This window comes from Petromyzon marinus, chromosome 45, assembly GCF_048934315.1.
Source record: "Petromyzon marinus isolate PM22_M1 ecotype Great Lakes invasive population chromosome 45, UKy_Petmar_22M1.pri1.0, whole genome shotgun sequence".
Classification (NCBI taxonomy): Eukaryota; Metazoa; Chordata; class Hyperoartia; order Petromyzontiformes; family Petromyzontidae; genus Petromyzon; species Petromyzon marinus.
In genome coordinates, this window is record NC_133711.1 from 3,884,049 (window position 1) to 3,904,004 (window position 19,956).

At 53.2% G+C, this 19,956-nt stretch overlaps 1 protein-coding gene across 1 annotated transcript in view; it reads left to right on the forward strand.

The window, feature by feature from the left end:
- The window catches only part of LOC116952066 (uncharacterized), an 81,205-nt gene that overhangs the window by 39,319 nt on the left and 21,930 nt on the right, over positions 1 to 19,956 (forward strand). Inside the window, exons 3-6 of the mRNA XM_032971093.2 lie at positions 5,734 to 5,799; positions 7,504 to 7,644; positions 11,926 to 12,216; positions 15,789 to 15,930. Of these exons, the coding sequence (XP_032826984.2) occupies positions 5,734 to 5,799; positions 7,504 to 7,644; positions 11,926 to 12,216; positions 15,789 to 15,930 (640 nt within the window). The remainder of the gene's footprint in view (positions 1 to 5,733; positions 5,800 to 7,503; positions 7,645 to 11,925; positions 12,217 to 15,788; positions 15,931 to 19,956) is intronic.

Consider the following 19,956-nt stretch of genomic DNA (forward strand, 5'->3'; position numbering starts at 1 on the left):
CACAAGCACCACCGCTCCACGCAAAAAAAATATCAACCATGTAGAGACTGCGAGCACCTTTTATTGCTTAAAATTGTGCAAGAAATGGGTTGCGTGGACGGCATCATGTCCGGCCTTTGTGCTTATATTTCACACGTCATATTTAAGGCTGAGTCTACCTAGAGGAGGTCCACAACAACTTGCGATACGAATTGTCTTTGTCTCCGTAGTGGCGATGTTCACACACCGCACCGAGTACTCAATTTGAGGCTGAGTCGACCTCGGGGGAGACCCCGGGACCGGTTCAGACAATCGTCGCCGATGTTGGTGGCCGTGAGCGGGAATCGAACCCGGATGGGCGGGTTCGTAGCGCAGTGCGCTAACCGCTGCACCCTTACTCCGCACACAAATCATTTGCGGAGCACAGGAACCGTCAGTGTAGGCAACGCTCATTTAACTGCAAGTGGCTAAATGCATCTTGACTGGTAAGTAAAGGATTTGTCAATGAATTTCAATCGGCATTCATCCCAGCAAAATAAAAGTGCTTAATTGATTACACTCGGCGCCAGGTGACGCTCGGATTCGCTCACACGGCACGAGTTTCGCCTGTCTCTGAAGTCGTTTATTCACCACGTTAATTAATTATCACTTCAAATAATACCACGAGGATCATTGATGCGAGTCTGGTCCTCAACAGTTGGTTGACGTGTGCAGAGTTTCCACTTGAGTGAACTCATTCACTGAATACCAAATTTAATTGAAAATAATTAACAAGATATTTTGTTTTTGATGTAACAGAGAGCAGGTTGTGGTTCTTGTGCCAAGCCTTTCGATATCGAGGGATGCATCATCTCCACCGAACTACTTTGCACACTTTTCAGCTTACCATCCATTGTAATTACCAGACAAACTTATACAAAGGCCTACATCTTACACATACGTGACCATCGCACCACTAGTTAATACAAATCTATCACCGACCGTTGTTGATTTACTAACAAAAATATATAACAAAAATCTCGGCATTTGCTTCAAGGAGATCGCCGCTTTTGAAAGAGGGAAAATGTTGGAGCTAAATAAGCGCCACGCCATCTATTTGCGCGGTGGTTAAACTTACGACCCTCGATCCGAACAGGCAACTGGACATACGGACAGGTTTGTTCGTAAAGAATTAAAGCTTTCGTGACTGCATAAATTACTCATTGGTTTTTTTTTTCGGTAAAGTCACGTATGTAGAAATACCATAAAATTATATATTTTTTATTTTAATATAATTGATGGTATTATACCGTAAAATTATATTATTTTAATATAATTTTTATGGTATTTCTACATACGTGACTTTACCGAAAAAAAAAAACCAATGAGTAGGTTTGTTCGTATCTCTGAAAGTTCGTAAGTCGAGTGTTCGTATGTAGAGGAGTCCCTGTATTCCGAGTCTTACCTGCGGATGCAATTTATTGTATGTGATGTGTGTTGAACTTCTTTCGCACCGTGCTAATCGGAGGTGCTTGGGATGGGCAACAAACTAAGCAGAAAAAGCGGTTCTAAGGAAATTCGTTTACAACCGAGACGATTTAAACGGCGTGCGTTGCTCCAGTGGCTCCCTAACGTCGGAAGGGAAGAGCGTTCCAGACGGCCGCAGAAAGCACATCTGAAAAGCGCCGCGCGATGATGCGGTGACCGCCGCCTTTGTTCGACGGCCGAGCAAACCAAAACCCGCCGCTTGCCGCTGCTGTCACTGCTGCTGCGATGTTAACCGGAGTTGGTGGAGATGGCGGTGTATGCTGCTTGACGAGATCAGCAAGGCATCGTGGTTCATTTGTGCTGAGCACTTTGTGTGTGCGTAACGAGTGCGTCCGTCACAGCGCGGCTCGGCGAGCACTAGTGACGGACACGCGGTCGCGTCTTGCGGTAGCCGTCGCGACGCGTGGTGCCAGGGAATGTTGAACAACGCTGCCCGCTTGGTCATCCGTTTTTGCCGGACGCCTCGAAAGAGCAGTGAGTTGCGGCGAGGTTTTTTTTGAGCTGCAACAACTCACTGCTGTTGCACCCTGTGATGTTGCTTTTTAACGTGGGGGGGGGGGGTGGAGGATGATGGGGTGGGGGGTGGGGCTTATCGCAGACCCCTACTTTTCACACATTGCAGGCGCACGTGTCTCACACATGCAGGCGCACGTGTGTCACACGGTGGGGGAGACACTTTGGATTTTCATATTCGCATCAGCTAAGCGCGTTGCGCGCGAGGCTACCGCCCGCAGCCATAGGCGACCGTGGAGCGTCGTAAAATTGCCCGAAATTTATCAACTCGAAGCCGTCCCAAAAAATTGGTATCCCACGATTGAGCGTTGCAGTAATGAAGTGCCGTCGAGCGGAAGCACGGCTTTCATGCGTGCGCATTGCGGATCGTGTTTAAAGTTAGAGAATATATATGTGTGTGTTTCTGTTAAGCGTCAAACGCCTGTGGACAATGAGCACACGCAGACAAGGCTGCCATCCAGCGAAATCCACGCGAATCTTTATTTTGTTAATTGGCGTCGGGCCGCTGCGGTAAATAAACATCTTCCCATTAAGATGCGGCGACACTCTCGGAAATGCGATGTTTATTTCCGCTCATCTCCGCTGTGAGTAATCACTAAGTGGCGGGTTTAGACCCAGCTCGGCGTGAATGGAGGGGGGACAGGATGACTCAAATAATTTGCGGAATGCAAATCCACACGGTACAGTTTCGGGGTTTTCGGTGGTTAGCCTACATCAGAGTCATTATTTTACACTGGAGGAATCCAATGAGCTATTAAGAAGTGTCTCACAGATCGCCAGTAGAGGCCCGGTCAGAACGTTACAACAACAACAACAAACAACACAAAAACACGATAGGAGTGCAAAGTTTAGGAAAAGTTAACAAATAAAAAACTATTTTAATTTCACCAGGTAAAGCCCACTGAGCTATATGGCTTCTTTTTCAGAAGCCACAAATGATAGCTCACGGAAGTGGCTTATCACGTGGACATTTATAGCAGCCCAATAGCCCAAACGCACGTTGATCCTAAGTGTGGTGGGGAAAAATCTGGACGACCCGGAGACAAATCCACGCAACCACGGTGGAGAACATGCAAACAGACAACAGACAGACACCGCAAGCTACAAATATACAGCAGCAGCAGGCGTCAGGGTCGGGATCGAACCCACGACCTCCTGCACACCAGGAGAGGAAGACAACATTATGGCACTGTGGGGTCACTGAAACAATACAAAATGAAGTCCATAAGTACGAAATAAAATCAGCAATTGCATCTCCTTCCAAACTTTACTCAATATCAGGCAATTTAAAGCGGCCAGGTTGATATTTATACGATGCTCAAATATTTGATTTAGCCAGGTAAAGGCCCACTGAGCTATTTAGCTCTCTTGTCAGAGACAACCTGGCCACACATGATAGCCCATCAAAGCGGCTGATATCATCATCATCATCATCGTCGCAATCACACGTGGGGATTCATAGTGGCAGCCGAGTAATCGTAACGCAAGTCGTTTCTTAATGTGGAGGACAAAACGAAAGGGCCCGACAAAAAAATCCACGCGACCACGGCGACTACATGTTGTGCATGCATGTTGAACTTCTTTCGCACCGTACGTACTCCGTAACATTCCGAACACAAAAAAGCAGTTAGTGCAAACTCCAAATATACGGTACAGGCACCGGGGGTTGGGATCGAACACCACGACTTTCTGCGCACCGGGTGAGGGACGTAACATTCTTCAGCCTGCAATCATCGTTCTGTTGCGTTAAGGTTGCTCACCATTTACAGATTTGATTCAAGACCCGGTACCGATTCACCCCGAGTGTGCTGTCGAGGGAGTGTTGTGCTGTTTTTGTGTAGTAATAATAATCATAAATATAATCTATTTTTATATTCGATACAGAGCTAAAGCCTCCCACCGAATACCCCGATCTCATCAGATCTTGGATGCTAAGCAGGTTTGGGACTGCATGGACGTTAACGTTGTTGGGCGACGGCCCGGCTTAAAGCGGTTGCTATAGGCTGCTGCGGGTGGGGGTACATTGCCAGTGCATACAAATCCATCGTTGTGCTGTACTCGTGTGCTCCCTCGTGTGTGCTCCCCTACTGCCGTCAACCGACCAGCGAGGTGAAGTACGGTCAAAGAACGTCCACGGCGATCTGCGGGGCGGTGGGGAGGCCCTCATCCAGCGGTGGATTGAACAAAGGGACTGTGCGTGTAACATGAAGAGCAACGCAACGTGCCATAGCATTTTTGGGCAAAGGTTTGGGTAAAGCCCCGATAAACGTAGCGGAGGAGATGGGCCACCGGCCAAAACGTCGCCTATTGTGGACGTCTTCTGTTGCGGGGGGTGGGGGGGTGGTGTCACGGATAATCTTGTTGGCAGCCTTTGTGATGAGGGCACAGCGGTGACGAGATGCGAACTCCCTCGCCTGGTATGCAGGCATACGTGGGTTCAATGACGACCCCGACGCCTGCTGCTGCTGTATATTTGGAGTTTGCGGTGTCTCTCTCTCTCCACGTGGTCGCGCGGATTTTTCTCCGGGTCCTCCGGTTTTCCCCTCCACATTTAGAATCAACATCACGCGTCGAGAGTATTTGGCTGCTTAAGATGTCCACACCAGATGACACGCCGCTTCGTTGAGCTATAATGTGTGGCCAGGTCGCTTCTCAACAAGAAGCTATATAGCTCAGTGAGCCTTACCCGGCCAAATGAAATGGGAATATCATGGGACCTCCTTTGCCAGTACCAAAATATAATAAAAGGTTTTGTGTCTGTGTATGTCTGTGTATGTCTGTGTATGTCTGTGTATGTCTGTGTATGTCTGTGTATGTCTGTGGAGAGAGTGGAGAGTGTGCTCATGACTGGCTCCGTTTGATAGCAGAGGTCTCACTCAGAATCAGTCGAGCGGCATTATCTTTTCATCAGTTGCGTAACGCTGCGTGGAAGCTACCTGGTCTGTCGCTCCGCACTAAGCTTCAGGTCTTCTCGGCCACGGTCATTCCATCCCTTATTTACGCTTGCGAAACGTGAACCCCCCTAATGGAACATCTTCACCGGTTAGAAACATTTAGGCTGGCCTGCCTACGATCCATCCTGGGTTTAACCAGGCTGGATTGTGTGAGGAGCTCACAAATCCTAGAAAGATCTGGGCAAAGTCCCATCGGTGAGTTCCTCCGGCAGGCAAGGCTGCGTTGGCTGGGTCATGTCGCCCGCATGCCCAGCCACCGCATGCCTAAACAGCATTTGTTCGGCCGGATCGAGGGGGCTAAACAGGCGCGGCACGGGCTAGAGAAGAGATGGAGTGATGTGGTACAGGATGATGTGGAGCTGAGTGGACTTGCCGGTGACTGGTACCAGCGGTGTCAAGATCGGCCTCTTTGGAGGAGGCTCGTGAAGGACGCTATTGGGCAGTTGGAGGCAGTCGCCCTCCAACAACAACGGAGGGCGGAGGAGCGACGCTCACAACAACGAGCGGAGCGCCGGGTGGCTAAAGCACAGCAAGTTGGCACAGTAGGGGGCACAGGCGGTGCATCAGCCAGTCGTCTCAGTCAGTCGATTTGTGGCATCTGGATCTGCCCCGTGACTTCCTGCCAGCGGGCTTTCGACACTTCACGTGACCTCAAGGTAACACATAGCATGGCACAAGCGTCGTGGTGACGTCACCGCCACTTAGTGTCGAATGGCGGTTGTTGTTGTGTTGTTGTTGTGTGTCTGTGTGTGTCTCGCAGCCTTTCTCACATTCCTGTACCAAGAGGTTTACGTGGGATGGGCGTCCGGCCTTAACCAAACCATCGGTGAGTCCAGTCTCTCCTCCTGGGGGTATTTTTTTTTTTTTTAAACCGAACCTCTCATTAATTACTGCACGGTAATGCGTGACACCGTGTTCGGCAGCGGTGCGCACATTACGTCTCGTTACTGCATGCGGGCGCCGGTTAAAATGTTCTCCCATCTCCCCACTTCCACAGTCATCGCATTTCGACCACCGCTCCCTCCCGTACCCCCACCCCGGTCAGCCTCTGTTCCTTCGGCATCTCCGAAGCCCGCCTCAGCTATCGGTCTGCGTGTCAATTGCCGGGTCCCTCTCTCTCTATCTCTCTCTCTCCGTGAGTCTACGAGTCTCTGTGTGAATCGATGGGTTTCTGGGTCAATCTTCGGATCTTTGTTTTGAGTCTACGGGTCTCCAATCTCCGTAGCCCTCCTCACGGTCTCCTCTGTGTCTCTTCTCCCCACAGACCCATTTCTAAATTGAAAACTCATTTGTTTAGAGCTGATTTTCGGTGTTTAGGTTATTGTCCTTCCCCCCGCACCTCCGATTAGCACGATTGGCCTTCCTGAGCTACTTAGGTGCATTAGTGACCCCCCGTTAAGTTTCTAGCTTTGTTTTCCCTTTCATTCTGCCTCCTTTCCCTTAGAGATATTTCCAGCATCCACCTCAGGATTCCCATCGCCGCCCCTTCAAGCGCCGTTTCTCCTCCTCCTCCTCCTCCCCCTCGCTCGCTCGCTCGATCCCCGCGTGCCGGCACCACCACCACTACGTCAGAGCGTCCGGCCATGGGGAAACCAAAGCCCCCGCGAGGATGAGCAGGGGGGCTCTAGAGATTGGTGCAGGCGGTGCACCTGCACTGGGGCGCACGGTGGGGAGCAGGGGGGAGGGGGGCGGGGGTGAAGTGGGGGGCGGGGCGTGGCGGGGGGGGCCTACACGCCGGAATATTAAATTGTACAAGGCCCCCCACCATTCAGTTTCTTGCGCCTGGGCTCATGCCAGCCACACTCCATCACGCTGGGAGGGATTGGAGGTTCTGTACTTTGGTAAGTAAGTAAAAACAGAAAAGAAAATCGGCAGGCGTATGGAATGTGGATCAAGCTAAAGACGCCGGCGACGAAGACTCAAACATTAAAAAAACAAAAAACATATTTGACTCCATCGAAATGTTCGGCAAAGTTGTAATAAGGCAGAGAGGGGCCTTGGAGCAACGTGCTCTGTTGTACACGCACTTTGCCTGCTGGCCTTCGTCAACCCGCATTGACCATCGTCAAGCAACAAAAATCGATAAAAAAATAAAACGAAACAATTTATTTTATTTTATTTTTTACCAGGTAAGGCCCACTTAGCTATTGGCCGCCTTTTCAGAAGCGACCTTGCCACGAAATGACAGCTCAACGAAGTGGCTTATCGCGTGGACATTTAGAGCGGCGAAACACTCCAAACCGGCGTTCTTCATTGCAAGGCCCGCGGGCCACTATGTGGCCCCAGACGCACCCCATCGTTGTGCTGCTGTCAACCCCCAATGGTTTCAAATGTGTGGAGGCCCTCACACCGATGATGTCTTTGCGGCGAAAGTAGCCCACCGCCCCCCCCCCTCCCCCTGTGAAATTTAGTGAACAACACTGCTCCAAACTCATGTTTCTATCATCTCCACCCCCCTCCCTGCACCGCCGCTCCCTGCACACCCCCCCCCACAACCCACGTGCCCCCCTCCCCACTGTGTGAACGTCAGACTCGCGGGACGAGGAGGAGGAGGAGGAGGCGTCGTGTGGCCAGGATGAGCTGCGTTGTCGCGACGGACACTGCATCATTGAGGAGCTGCAGTGTCTGCTCGCGCGCGAGTGCGGCTGGGACCTGCCCCTCGTCTGCTCGCGTGAGTGTGGATCACATCACGGTGGCTAGGAGATGTTAACTACCTCGCCTGGTATGCAGGAGGTCGTGGGTTCGATCCCGACCCTGACGCCTGCTGTATATTTGGAGTTTGCGGTGTCTCTCTCTCTCATCATAACCACGGTGGCTCGGAGATGTTAACTACCTCGCCTGGTATGCAAGAGGTCGTGGGTTCGATCCCGACCCTGACGCCTGCTGTATATTTGGAGTTTGCGGTGTCTCTCTCTCTCATCATAACCACGGTGGCTCGGAGATGTTAACTACCTCGCCTGGTATGCAGGAGGGTCGTGGGTTCGATCCCGACCCTGACGCCTGCTGCTGTATATTTGGAGTTTGCGGTGTCTCTCTCCCCGTGGTCGCGTGGTTCCTCCGCATTTAGAATCAACATCACGCGTTTTTAGTGTTTGGCTGCCATACGTTTCCACGCAATAAGCACGCTTCGCCTGGTTATCATTTATGATGGCCAGGTCGCTTTCGAAAAAGAGCTACGGAGCTCAGTGAGCCGATACCTTGTAAAAGAAATACATAAATAAAAAAGTAAAGTTTTAGTTTCGTCAAACTCCCTTTCCATGGCCGCACCCCGTGGCTCACAAGGAGAACGGCGACCCAGCGAAGTGAGCACCAATCTCCATCTGTCCCATCGGGATGGGGTGGAGGGGGGGGGGGGGAGAGAGTTGCTTCCTCGCACGCGTGCGTATTTTGCCCGCGTGCTACCGGTTTCCTCCGGCGCGCTTGCGAACAGGTCCGTGAATTGGCCGAAAGCATCGCGATCTAGACACGCGCGCGTCCGCGTGCAAGGCACGCGTGCAAGCGCTGTGAGGCGCCGTCTGCGTGAATGGCGGTGTACGGTCAACGAAATTGTTTGGCGATGCTGCCGCTGCCCCGTTGGCAATGTTGCACAATCAACAGAAACAAACGCAACTCTTCTTGGGTTCTTTCGGTAAAGTCACGTAGAATGAGAATAAAATAATAAATTGATAAAATAAAATAACACGATAATATTCTCACGACGTTTCGGCCACAACACAAGGTGAAGGGACGAGACTGTCTGGTAGGACAGCGCTGGAGTGTCCTACCAGACAGTCTCGTCCCTTCACCTGATGAAGGCCGCTTGTGTTGTGGCCGAAACGTCGTGAGAATATTATTGCGTTATTTTATTTTATCAATTTATTATTTTATTCTCATTCTACGTGACTTTACCGAAAGAACCAAAGAAGATGAATCATTGCAGTCACGAAAGCTTTAAATCGAAATTCAAACGCAACTCGTTCGTCGATAAGAACCCCGCGTGGCCTTAGGGGCCGTCCATAAATGACGTCACGCACCTAGGGGGGGAGGGGGGGAGGGGGGGAAGGTCAGACATTTGTGACGATGTGTGACGAGGGGGGGAGGGGGGGGGGTTGAGAAATGTGACGTCACATCAAAATGCGCAACTTTAAATAAATATAGACAACACGTTCTACTTAATTAAATTTACTTCTTCATAAATGTTTTCTCCTACAACATCAGAGTGCGGCGCCACATTAAATACGCATTACAATGACACAACAGTTTAAAGTGATTTGAAGCACGTTTTATTTTCAAAATGGAAATATGGTTTTGGGGAGGGGGGTGGGGGGGTAGAGCTTTGTGACGTCATATTTAAGGGGGGGTCTGACTTTTTGTGACGCCGTGTGACGAGGGGGGGGGGGTCAAAATCGTCCAAAATCGCGTGACGTCATTTATGGACGTTCCCCTTACAAGGAAACACATAAAATAGGGAATGTTTTGGGTATCACCACCACCATCACCACCATCACCACCATCATCACCACCACCATCACCACCACCATCACCACCATCACCACCATCACCACCACCATCACCACCATCACCACCACCACCATCACCACCATCACCATCACCACCATCACCACCACCACCACCACCATCACCACCACCATCAGCACCATCACCACCATCACCACCATCACCATCACCACCATCACCATCACCACCATCACCACCACCACCACCACCACCACCATCACACCATCACCATCACCACCATCACCACCACCACCATCACCACCATCACCACCACCACCATCACACCACCACCATCACCACCACCACCATCACCACCATCACCACCACCATCACCACCATCACCACCACCACCATCACCACCATCACCATCACCCCCACCATCACCACCATCACTACCACCACCACCATCACCACCACCACCATCACCACCATCACCACCACCATCACCACCACCACCATCACCACCACCACCACCATCACCACCATCACCACCATCACCACCATCACCATCACCACCATCACCACCACCATCAACCCACCATCACCACCACCACCATCACCACCATCACCATCACCACCCCCACCATCACCACCATCACCACCACCACCACCATCACCACCATCACCATCACCACCATCACCACCACCATCACCACCACCACCATCACCACCATCACCACCACCATCATCACCACCATCACCATCACCACCATCACCACCACCATCACCATCACCACCCCCACCATCACCACCATCACCACCACCACCATCACCATCACCACCCCCACCATCACCACCATCACCACCACCACCATCACCACCACCACCATCACAACCATCACCACCACCATCACCACCATCAACATCATCACCACCATCACCACCACCATCACCACCTTCACCATCACCACCACCATCACCACCACCATCACCACCATCACCATCACCACCATCACCACCATCACCATCACCACCATCACCACCATCACCACCATCACCACCACCATCACCACCATCACCACCACCACCATCACCACCATCACCATCACCCCCACCATCACCACCATCACTACCACCACCACCATCACCACCACCACCATCACCACCATCACCACCACCATCACCACCACCACCATCACCACCACCACCACCATCACCACCATCACCACCATCACCACCATCACCATCACCACCATCACCACCACCATCAACCCACCATCACCACCACCACCATCACCACCATCACCATCACCACCCCCACCATCACCACCATCACCACCACCACCACCATCACCACCATCACCATCACCACCATCACCACCACCATCACCACCACCACCATCACCACCATCACCACCACCATCATCACCACCATCACCATCACCACCATCACCACCACCATCACCATCACCACCCCCACCATCACCACCATCACCACCACCACCATCACCATCACCACCCCCACCATCACCACCATCACCACCACCACCACCATCACCACCACCACCATCACAACCATCACCACCACCATCACCACCATCAACATCATCACCACCATCACCACCACCATCACCACCTTCACCATCACCACCACCATCACCACCACCATCACCACCATCACCATCACCACCATCACCACCATCACCATCACCACCATCACCATCACCACCCCCACCATCACCACCATCACCACCACCACCACCATCACCACCACCACCATCACAACCATCACCACCACCATCACCACCATCAACATCATCACCACCATCACCACCACCATCACCACCTTCACCATCACCACCACCATCACCATCACCACCCCTACCACCATCACCACCACCATCACCCACCCCCACCACCATCACCACCCCCACCACCATCACCACCACCCCCACCACCACCCCCACCACCACCACCATCACCACCACCACCATCACCACCATCACCATCATCACCACCACCATCAACCCACCATCACCACCACCACCATCACCACCATCACCACCACCACCATCACCACCACCACCATCACCACCACCACCATCACCACCATCACCACCACCACCATCACCACCATCACCATCATCACCACCACCATCAACCCACCATCACCACCATCACCATCACCACCACCATCACCACCATCACCATCATCATCACCATCACCACCACCACCATCACCACCATCACCACCATCACCACCACCATCATCACCACCACCATCAACCCACCATCACCACCATCACCATCACCATCACCACCACCACCATCACCACCATCACCACCATCACCACCACCATCACCACCATCACCACCACCACCACCACCATCACAACCATCACCACCACCATCACCACCACCACCACCATCACCACCACCATCACCCCCACCACCACCACCCCCTACCCCTTGTATAAGCACGCCGATGACCGCGCCTTGTCGGACGCTCACCCAGAGGTGGCGGCGGCGTCCAACCACAGCGAGTCGGCGGCGCCGGGGTTCAGCGCCGGGGGGTTCGGCGCCGGGGGGATGAGCGCGGGAGCCGCCGCTGTGGCGGTGGACGGCATCGGGGTCGGGGGCGGTGCGGGCGAGGGCGCCAGCCTGCTCGTGTCGCCCCTCGTCGTGGCCGGCATGGTCATCGGCCTCGTGCTGCTACTGTCGTGCGTCACCATCGTCGCCGGCAGCCTCAAGAAGGACGGCCGCTCCACGGCACGGGGCTCGCAGCTCGGCTCGCTGCCCACCGCAGGTGACCCCCTCCCCCCCATCCCAGTACCCCCCCCACCTCCTCCCCCCCCATCCCCCCACCCCCTCCCCATCCCCCCACCCCGCTACCCCGCCGCTTTTGTCCCCTCGTTGCGCTCCGGAGGATTTTAACTTTGGGCCGAAAGGTCGGACCGCGTTCGACTCTCCCTGGCTAGGAGATGTTAACTCCCTCGCCTGGTACACAGGAGGTCGTGGGTTCGAACATCATCACCACGGTGGCTAGGAGATGTTAACTCCCTCGCCTGGTACACAGGAGGTCGTGGGTTCGAACATCATCACCACGGTGGCTAGGAGATGTTAACTCCCTCGCCTGGTACACAGGAGGTCGTGGGTTAGAACATCATCACCACGGTGACTAGGAGATGTTAACTCCCTCGCCTGGTACACAGGAGGTCGTGGGTTCGAACATCATCACCACGGTGGCTAGGAGATGTTAACTCCCTCGACTGGTACACAGGAGGTCGTGGGTTCGAACATCATCACCACGGTGACTAGGATATGTTAACTCCCTCGCCTGGTACACAGGAGGTCGTGGGTTCGAACATCATCACCACGGTGGCTAGGAGATGTTAACTCCCTCGCCTGGTACACAGGAGGTCGTGGGTTCGAACATCATCACCACGGTGACTAGGAGATGTTAACTCCCTCGCCTGGTACACATGAGGTCGTGGGTTCGAACATCATCACCACGGTGACTAGGAGATGTTAACTCCCTCGCCTGGTACACAGGAGGTCGTGGGTTCGAACATCATCACCACGGTGACTAGGAGATGTTAACTCCCTCGCCTGGTACACATGAGGTCGTGAGTTCGAACATCATCACCACGGTGACTAGGAGATGTTAACTCCCTCGCCTGGTGCACAGGAGGTCGTGGGTTCGAACATCATCACCACGGTGGCTAGGAGATGTTAACTCCCTCGCCTGGTACACAGGAGGTCGTGGGTTCGAACATCATCACCACGGTGGCTAGGAGATGTTAACTCCCTCGCCTGTTACACAGGAGGTCGTGGGTTCGAACATCATCACCATGGTGACTAGGAGATGTTAACTCCCTCGCCTGGTACACAGGAGGTCGTGGGTTCGAACATCATCACCACGGTGACTAGGAGATGTCAACTCCCTCGCCTGGTACACAGGAGGTCGTGGGTTCGAACATCATCACCACGGTGGCTAGGAGATGTTAACTCCCTCGCCTGGTACACAGGAGGTCGTGGGTTCCAACATCATCACCACGGTGACTAGGAGATGTTAACTCCCTCGCCTGGTACACAGGAGGTCGTGGGTTCGATCCGGACCCTGACGCCTGCTGTATATTTGGAATGTGCATGTACCTCTCTCCATGGTCACGTGGATTTTTCTTCAGGTCCTCCGTGTTTTTCCTCCACATTTAGAATCAACATCACGCGTTTGTAGTATTTGGGTGCCATACATTTCCACGTGATAAGCCAGTTCCTTGAGCCGTCATATGTTACCAGGTGGCTTCTGAAAAAATAAAAACCCCAGCTGTATAGCTCAAAGGGTCTTACCTGGTAAAATAAAAAAATAAAATAAAACATTGTTTCGTATAGTTTCATCCCGATCCTGCCGCACGTCCTGCCGGCTATAGCGGAGGGAACGCAACTCGTTCCAGATGCGAGCGGCGTGCAGCGCTCGAAGCAATGAGTGGGCACGATCTGGCTCAGGGTTGGTGGTTCAGATCTCAGGAGAATGTCAACAGCTCGAGGTACATAATGCAGGTTCCTCTGGGTTAGATCGCGTAAAGCCACGACATTTACGATCCACACAAATCTCCCCAATTCTGGCTGTCGCCTGATAAAGCTGGTTGTAATTACTGGCGAAACGCCGTAATCACATTGTAAATGTTGTGGCTTTGCTCTCCACCTGCCAAGACCACGTGATCACACGCACGCAGAGAGAGCCGGGATCGGCACGGCAAGCTGACGAATCGTCATCGCGGCCAATCGATCGATCAATCGGTGGCCTTTACAATCTAAGTGTAGTAGCTTACATATGTAGCCACTTGTGCAACTGGCATAAGTAACTACATATGTAATAGCTACATATGTAGTAGCTACGTGTGTAGCAGCTACTACGTGTGTAGCAGCTACTACGTGTGAAACAGCTACTACGTGTGTAGCAGCTACTGCGTGTGTAGCAGCTACTGCGTGTGTAGCAGCTAATACGTGTGTAGCAGCTACTACGTGTGTAGCTGCGACTATGTGTGTAGCAGCTACTACGTGTGTAGCAGCTACTACGTGTGTAGCAGCTACTCCATGTGTAGCAGCTACTACATGTGTAGCAGCTACTCCATGTGTAGCAGCTACCACGTGTAGCAGCTACTACATCTGTAGCAGCTACTACATGTGTAGCAGCTACTACATGTGTAGCAGCGACTACGTGTGTATTGCAGCTACTACGTGTGTAGCAGCTACTGCGTGTGTAGCAGCTAATACGTGTGTAGCAGCTACTACGTGTGTAGCAGCTACTACGTGTGTAGCAGCTAATACGTGTGTAGCAGCTACTACGTGTGTAGCAGCTACTCCGTGTGTAGCAGCTACTCCGTGTGTAGCAGCTACTACATGTGTAGCAGCTACTACGTGTGTAGCAGCTACTCCGTGTGTAGCAGCTACTACGTGTGTAGCAGCTACTACGTGTGTAGCTGCGACTATGTGTGTAGCAGCTACTCCGTGTGTAGCAGATACTACGTGTGTAGCAGCTACTACATGTGTAGCAGCTACGGGCCCCGCACTTTCAAGGGCCCCACGCTAAATGCGTTCAAGCTACCAATTCCGGTTCAGTGATTCTGCACTTGCTCCATCGCTATAGTCCTATACCGCATTCAACTTTTACGAACGACTGGGTGTTTAAGGTTATCTGGCTGTATAGCAACTGAAAAAATACAATTACTTTATTGTGCAAGTTAAAAATGTGTTTTAATATGAATGAATATTTATTTACGTAGGGCCCCTTTATCTTCTTGCTCCCGTGGAATTTTGTGGATTTTTTTTTATCACCAGGAGAGATGACAGCCCATGTCCAACAGCGAGTCGACTGACGCAAGGGCTTTACACATATACGTCTCGTGCAATTACTGTGAGCCATTCCTTAAGGGTCCCTTATAAATCTAAATTAATATTATCAATGCAACACCATCGCGCGTCACCTGCAATCCAGGGGCGGCTGTCTCCGATCCGGCTTGCCCACGTGGATCATCGCAACGCAAGACCCCGAGAGACGGCATCGGCTTGCCGAACCCTTCATCCAGCAGCGGATTGAACGTGGCCGCGGCCGGCGATTAAGCGGACGCCCGCGCGTGACCGATTGACCTCGCGTGGCCGAGTGACCCTGCGTGACCGTGTGTACCTGAGTGACCGTGAGCGTGGCCTCGCGTGACCGAGTGGCCGAGTGACCATGTGTGTGTGTGACCGAGAGTGGCCTCGCGTGACCCCGCGCGACCGAGAGTGACCTCGCGTGACCCCGCGCGACCGAGAGTGACCTCGCGTGACCCCGCGCGACCGCCGCACGGGACGCTGTCGCCGTGTCTGGCGGAGCAGGGCAGGACGGCTTCTCGTACAGCGGCTCTCACGGCGACCTGAGCCTGTCGCGCATGGAGAGGTACTCAACGGCGATGGCGTACGAGATGTGCGACGAGACCGTGTCGCGGCTCAACCTAACCTTCCTGGACGCTCCGCCACGGTACGCGCAACGCTGCAAAGGCAAAGGTTCCACCGCCACCACCGCCCCAACACGTGCCACCCCACTGGATAGCCTTAACAAGCTGGTGGAGCAAGTGCCGCTTGGCGAGAGTCACCTATGAAGGGCGGTCACGGCGGCACGGGTCAGAGGGGTAGCCATCGGCTTGGCGAGCTGGAAATGGGAGGGTGACCACCGCACGCATCATGCGCGGCCGGAGAGGAGAGCGTCCGCAGGAAAACACCACGCACCGCTAAACGGAGCGATAATGTAGAGCGGCGGAAAATCTGGGGGATTATTTGCGGGTAGATTTCAATGAGCTGCTGGATGAAGGTCGCCTCTGCACCCTGTGTTGTCTGTCACGACCGAGCGTTGTTGTTGTTGTTGTTTTTGTTGTTGTTGTTTTTGTGTTGTTGTTTTTGTGTTGTTGTTGTTGTTGTGACCATACTTAACCGTGTTGGTCAAGGCACGCTGGTCAAGGTGAAACACCTGGCTAGCGTCACATTGCTAACATGCAGGGGGAGGGGGGGTTATATAACACCTCGGGGGGAGGGGGGCACGGCACAGTCAATGCTTCGCTCACTCCATCCTTGATGAAGGTGGCGGAGGGGAGGGGGGGATGAGCCTGGAGCAGGCGGGGGGGGGACTCAGCCCCCCTCCCCCCACTCCCTCCCCCCACTCCCTCCCTATCTCCCACCACTCCCTCCTCCCACACCCTCCCCCCACTCCCTCCCTCCCCCCACTCACTCCCTCCCCCCAATCCCACTCCCTATCTCCCACCACTCCCTCCCTCCTCCCACTCTCTCCCACACTCCCTCCCCCCCACTCCCTCCCCCCACTCCCCCCTCCCTCCCCCCACTCCCTCCCTATCTCCCACAACTCCCTCCCTTCATCCCTGCCTCTCTCCCCCCACTCTCTCCCCCACTCCCTCCCCCCACTCCCTTCATCCCTCCCTCCCCCCACTCTCTCTCCCCACTCTCTCCCCCACTCCCTCCCCCCACTCCCTCCCCCCACTCCCCCCACTCCCTCCCGCCCACGCTCTAAGACGCCGCTGATTCTATGGGGCGTGACGGTCACAGCGAGCGCAGTCGACGCGCGAAACAAGAAAAAAACTCCCAGATTTGGGTGAGAGGTGGGTGGGAGATGGGTGAGAGGTGGGTGGGAGGTGGGTGAGAGGTGGGTGGGAGGTGGGTGGGAGATGGGTGGAGGTGGGTGGGAGATGGGTGAGAGGTGGGTGGGAGGTGGGTGAGAAGTGGGTGGGAGGTGGGATGAGAGGTAGGTGGGAGGTGGGTGGGAGATGGGTGAGAGGTGGGTGGGAGGTGGGTGGGAGATGGGTGAGAGGTGGGTGGGAGATGGGTGAGAGGTGGGATGAGAGGTGGGTGGAGGTGGGTGAGAGGTGGGATGAGAGGTGGGTGAGAGGTGGGATGAGAGGTGGGTGAGAGGTGGGATGAGAGGTGGGTGAGAGGTGGGATGAGAGGTGGGTGAGAGGTGGGTGGGAGATGGGTGAGAGGTGGGTGGAGGTCGGGGAGGGGCCTGACGTGACAACGAGGCAGAGAGAGGAGGTGGAGGAGGAGGTCACCAATCCGACATCGTTCGTCTGCGGCGCTCTCTCGCTGTGGCTCTCTGGCGGCGTGCGAGCTGCATGCTAATGCGGCTCGCACGCCTCCCACCGCTCACGAGCCACGTTGCCGTGACCCTCGCCACCGCCGGCGTCGTCGCCGCATCTGCATGAAGGGCGCAGCGGAGAAACGGCAGCGGGATGGTGGTGGGTGGGTGGTTGGGGGAGGGGTGACAGTGATGGTGGGTGGGTGTGTGGGGTGAGCTTATTCGCAGAGTCCAAGCATCGCTGTTTTCGTTGAGAGCGACGTTCGTCCAAATTTCGTACATCAGCATCAGCCGCACAATGAAGAAGAAGAAGATTAGTATTATTTTGTTTACACGAGACGCAGATCGCAGACGATTGGCTCGTCGCAACGCCAGGCGGCGAGAGATGATGGGAGCGCGGAGAGACAACATAGACAGGGGAGGACTTGCACAGGAGCTGTCGCAACGTGTCCACGCTTTGTGAACAATCCGGGCACACCTGAGAGCTCGTAGCAAGTAGAGGACACATTGTGACGGGGGGGGAGGCCTAGTCCATGGTGGCATGGGGGGAGGGGGTGAAGGAAAGAGGGGGGTGGGCTACAGAAAGCGACTCTGAGTGGCCCTTCAAGTTCCTCCAGTCTATTAACTAACTAACTTTGTATTTTTACCAGGCAAGACTCACTCAGCTATAGAGCTCTTTTTCAGAAAGCGACCTGGCCACAAATCATCGCCGGACGAGGTGGTTTATTATCCAGATTTGAAGCTTTCGTGACTGCAAGGATCCATACTCTTTGGTTCTATTCGGTAAAGTCACGTAGGTAAAAATAAAATAACAGAAAATCACGACGTTTCGGCCACAACACAAGCGGCCTTCTTCAGGTGAAGGTGACTGAACTGTCCATTCCAACGCTGTCCTCTGGACAGTCCAGTCCCTTCACCCGATGAAGGCCGCTTGTGTTGTGGCCGAAACGTCGTGATTTGTATTTATTTTTTTACCTACGTGACTTTACCGAATAGAACCAAAGAGTATGGTTTATTATCATCACGTGGAAATGCACAGCAGTCAAACAGCTCTAAGACGCCCGTTGATTCTCAATGTGGAGGGGATAACCGGGAGGACCCGGAATGAAATCGTCACGACCACGGGGAAAACATTCAGTGCAGAACCGAACTTAAGGTGTTGGGGGGTTTTTTGTTGTTGTTGTGTTGGTGGTGTCTGGGCTGAGACGAGAAATCTCACTGCGTCTGAGATGCCGCATTCAGTAAAAGGCGGCTGCCTGGATTTCATTTTGGGGCCTCGGAGCAGCCTCTGAGCAAACCCCTCCACCTCCCCTGTATCCCACCGCTCAACTCCCGAGTGATCAAAAAGTGACGCCAAGGCGTAAGAGTGTTGGGCACATCTGGAAGCGCATTACTAAGCGTTGTATGCTCACAATGCGCGCGTGGAATTGTATGCGTGAGAATAATTATTGTTGAATGTATGCAAAGTATATGCAAATGGCACGAAAGCATGTGTTCTTCTTTCCGTGTCTCTGTGTAATTCCAAGCATTGCATCTCTCCATGAAGCATGGCAGCATGGAGAGATGTCAAGCATGGAATCGCGTTGTGAGAAAGAACGAGGAACGCGCGGATAAGAGAGCGTACGTGGGTTCATGACCGATCCACCGTTTTACTTGCAGCTGATGTTAGCCGTGCGTAGAAAGCGGACTCGAGTCACTGCGTCGCTGCTCTAAATGTTCAAAATCACCAACACACGCGTCAAAGAAGAGGTGGAAAATTTGTAAAACGCCACTAATTTTCATTCAACGTGGATTAACATTTTTTTTTATTTTGGGTAAAATTTCCGTTCCGTGTCACAGCAGGGAAGAGATTAATATAATTTTCACTATGGAATAGGGCAGCCAAGCAGTTCGCGTGGCCTCCCCTTGACGGGCATTCGTGCTCGGTGTTAATTCCGAATTAACCGTCCAAAGTGCCGTTTAAAAACAGAAGCACATACATTCGCGTGCGACGGAGCGTTTGAAAATTGTGAATTAAATTGCCCGCGAGTGCTAATAGATGTTTATTCACTCAAAAGTATTCATGCGTTTTGAATCAGTCAACAACAATTCAACAAATGTGGCTACAGTCACTTAAATGCCCAGCCCGCCTGTGCCGACTGGGGAAAGTGCGATTAGTGAGCCTGAACACAAGTGACAGAGAAAGCCTGGACAGATGAACGCCCGAACGGGTAAGAGCTTGAACAGGAGAACACCTGGACAGGTGAGAGCCTTGACCTTCTTACTTTAAGGTGCAGGGTAATTGGCTGCTGCTGCTGTTGCTTGTGTGCAATGGGGGAGAGTTCCGGATCATCGGTGCAGTTACGCAGAAGCTAGAGCCCAGCCAAACGTCTCGGGTGTGGGCCTAAAAACAGAACGGAGCGTTGTGGCTAGACAAAAAAAACA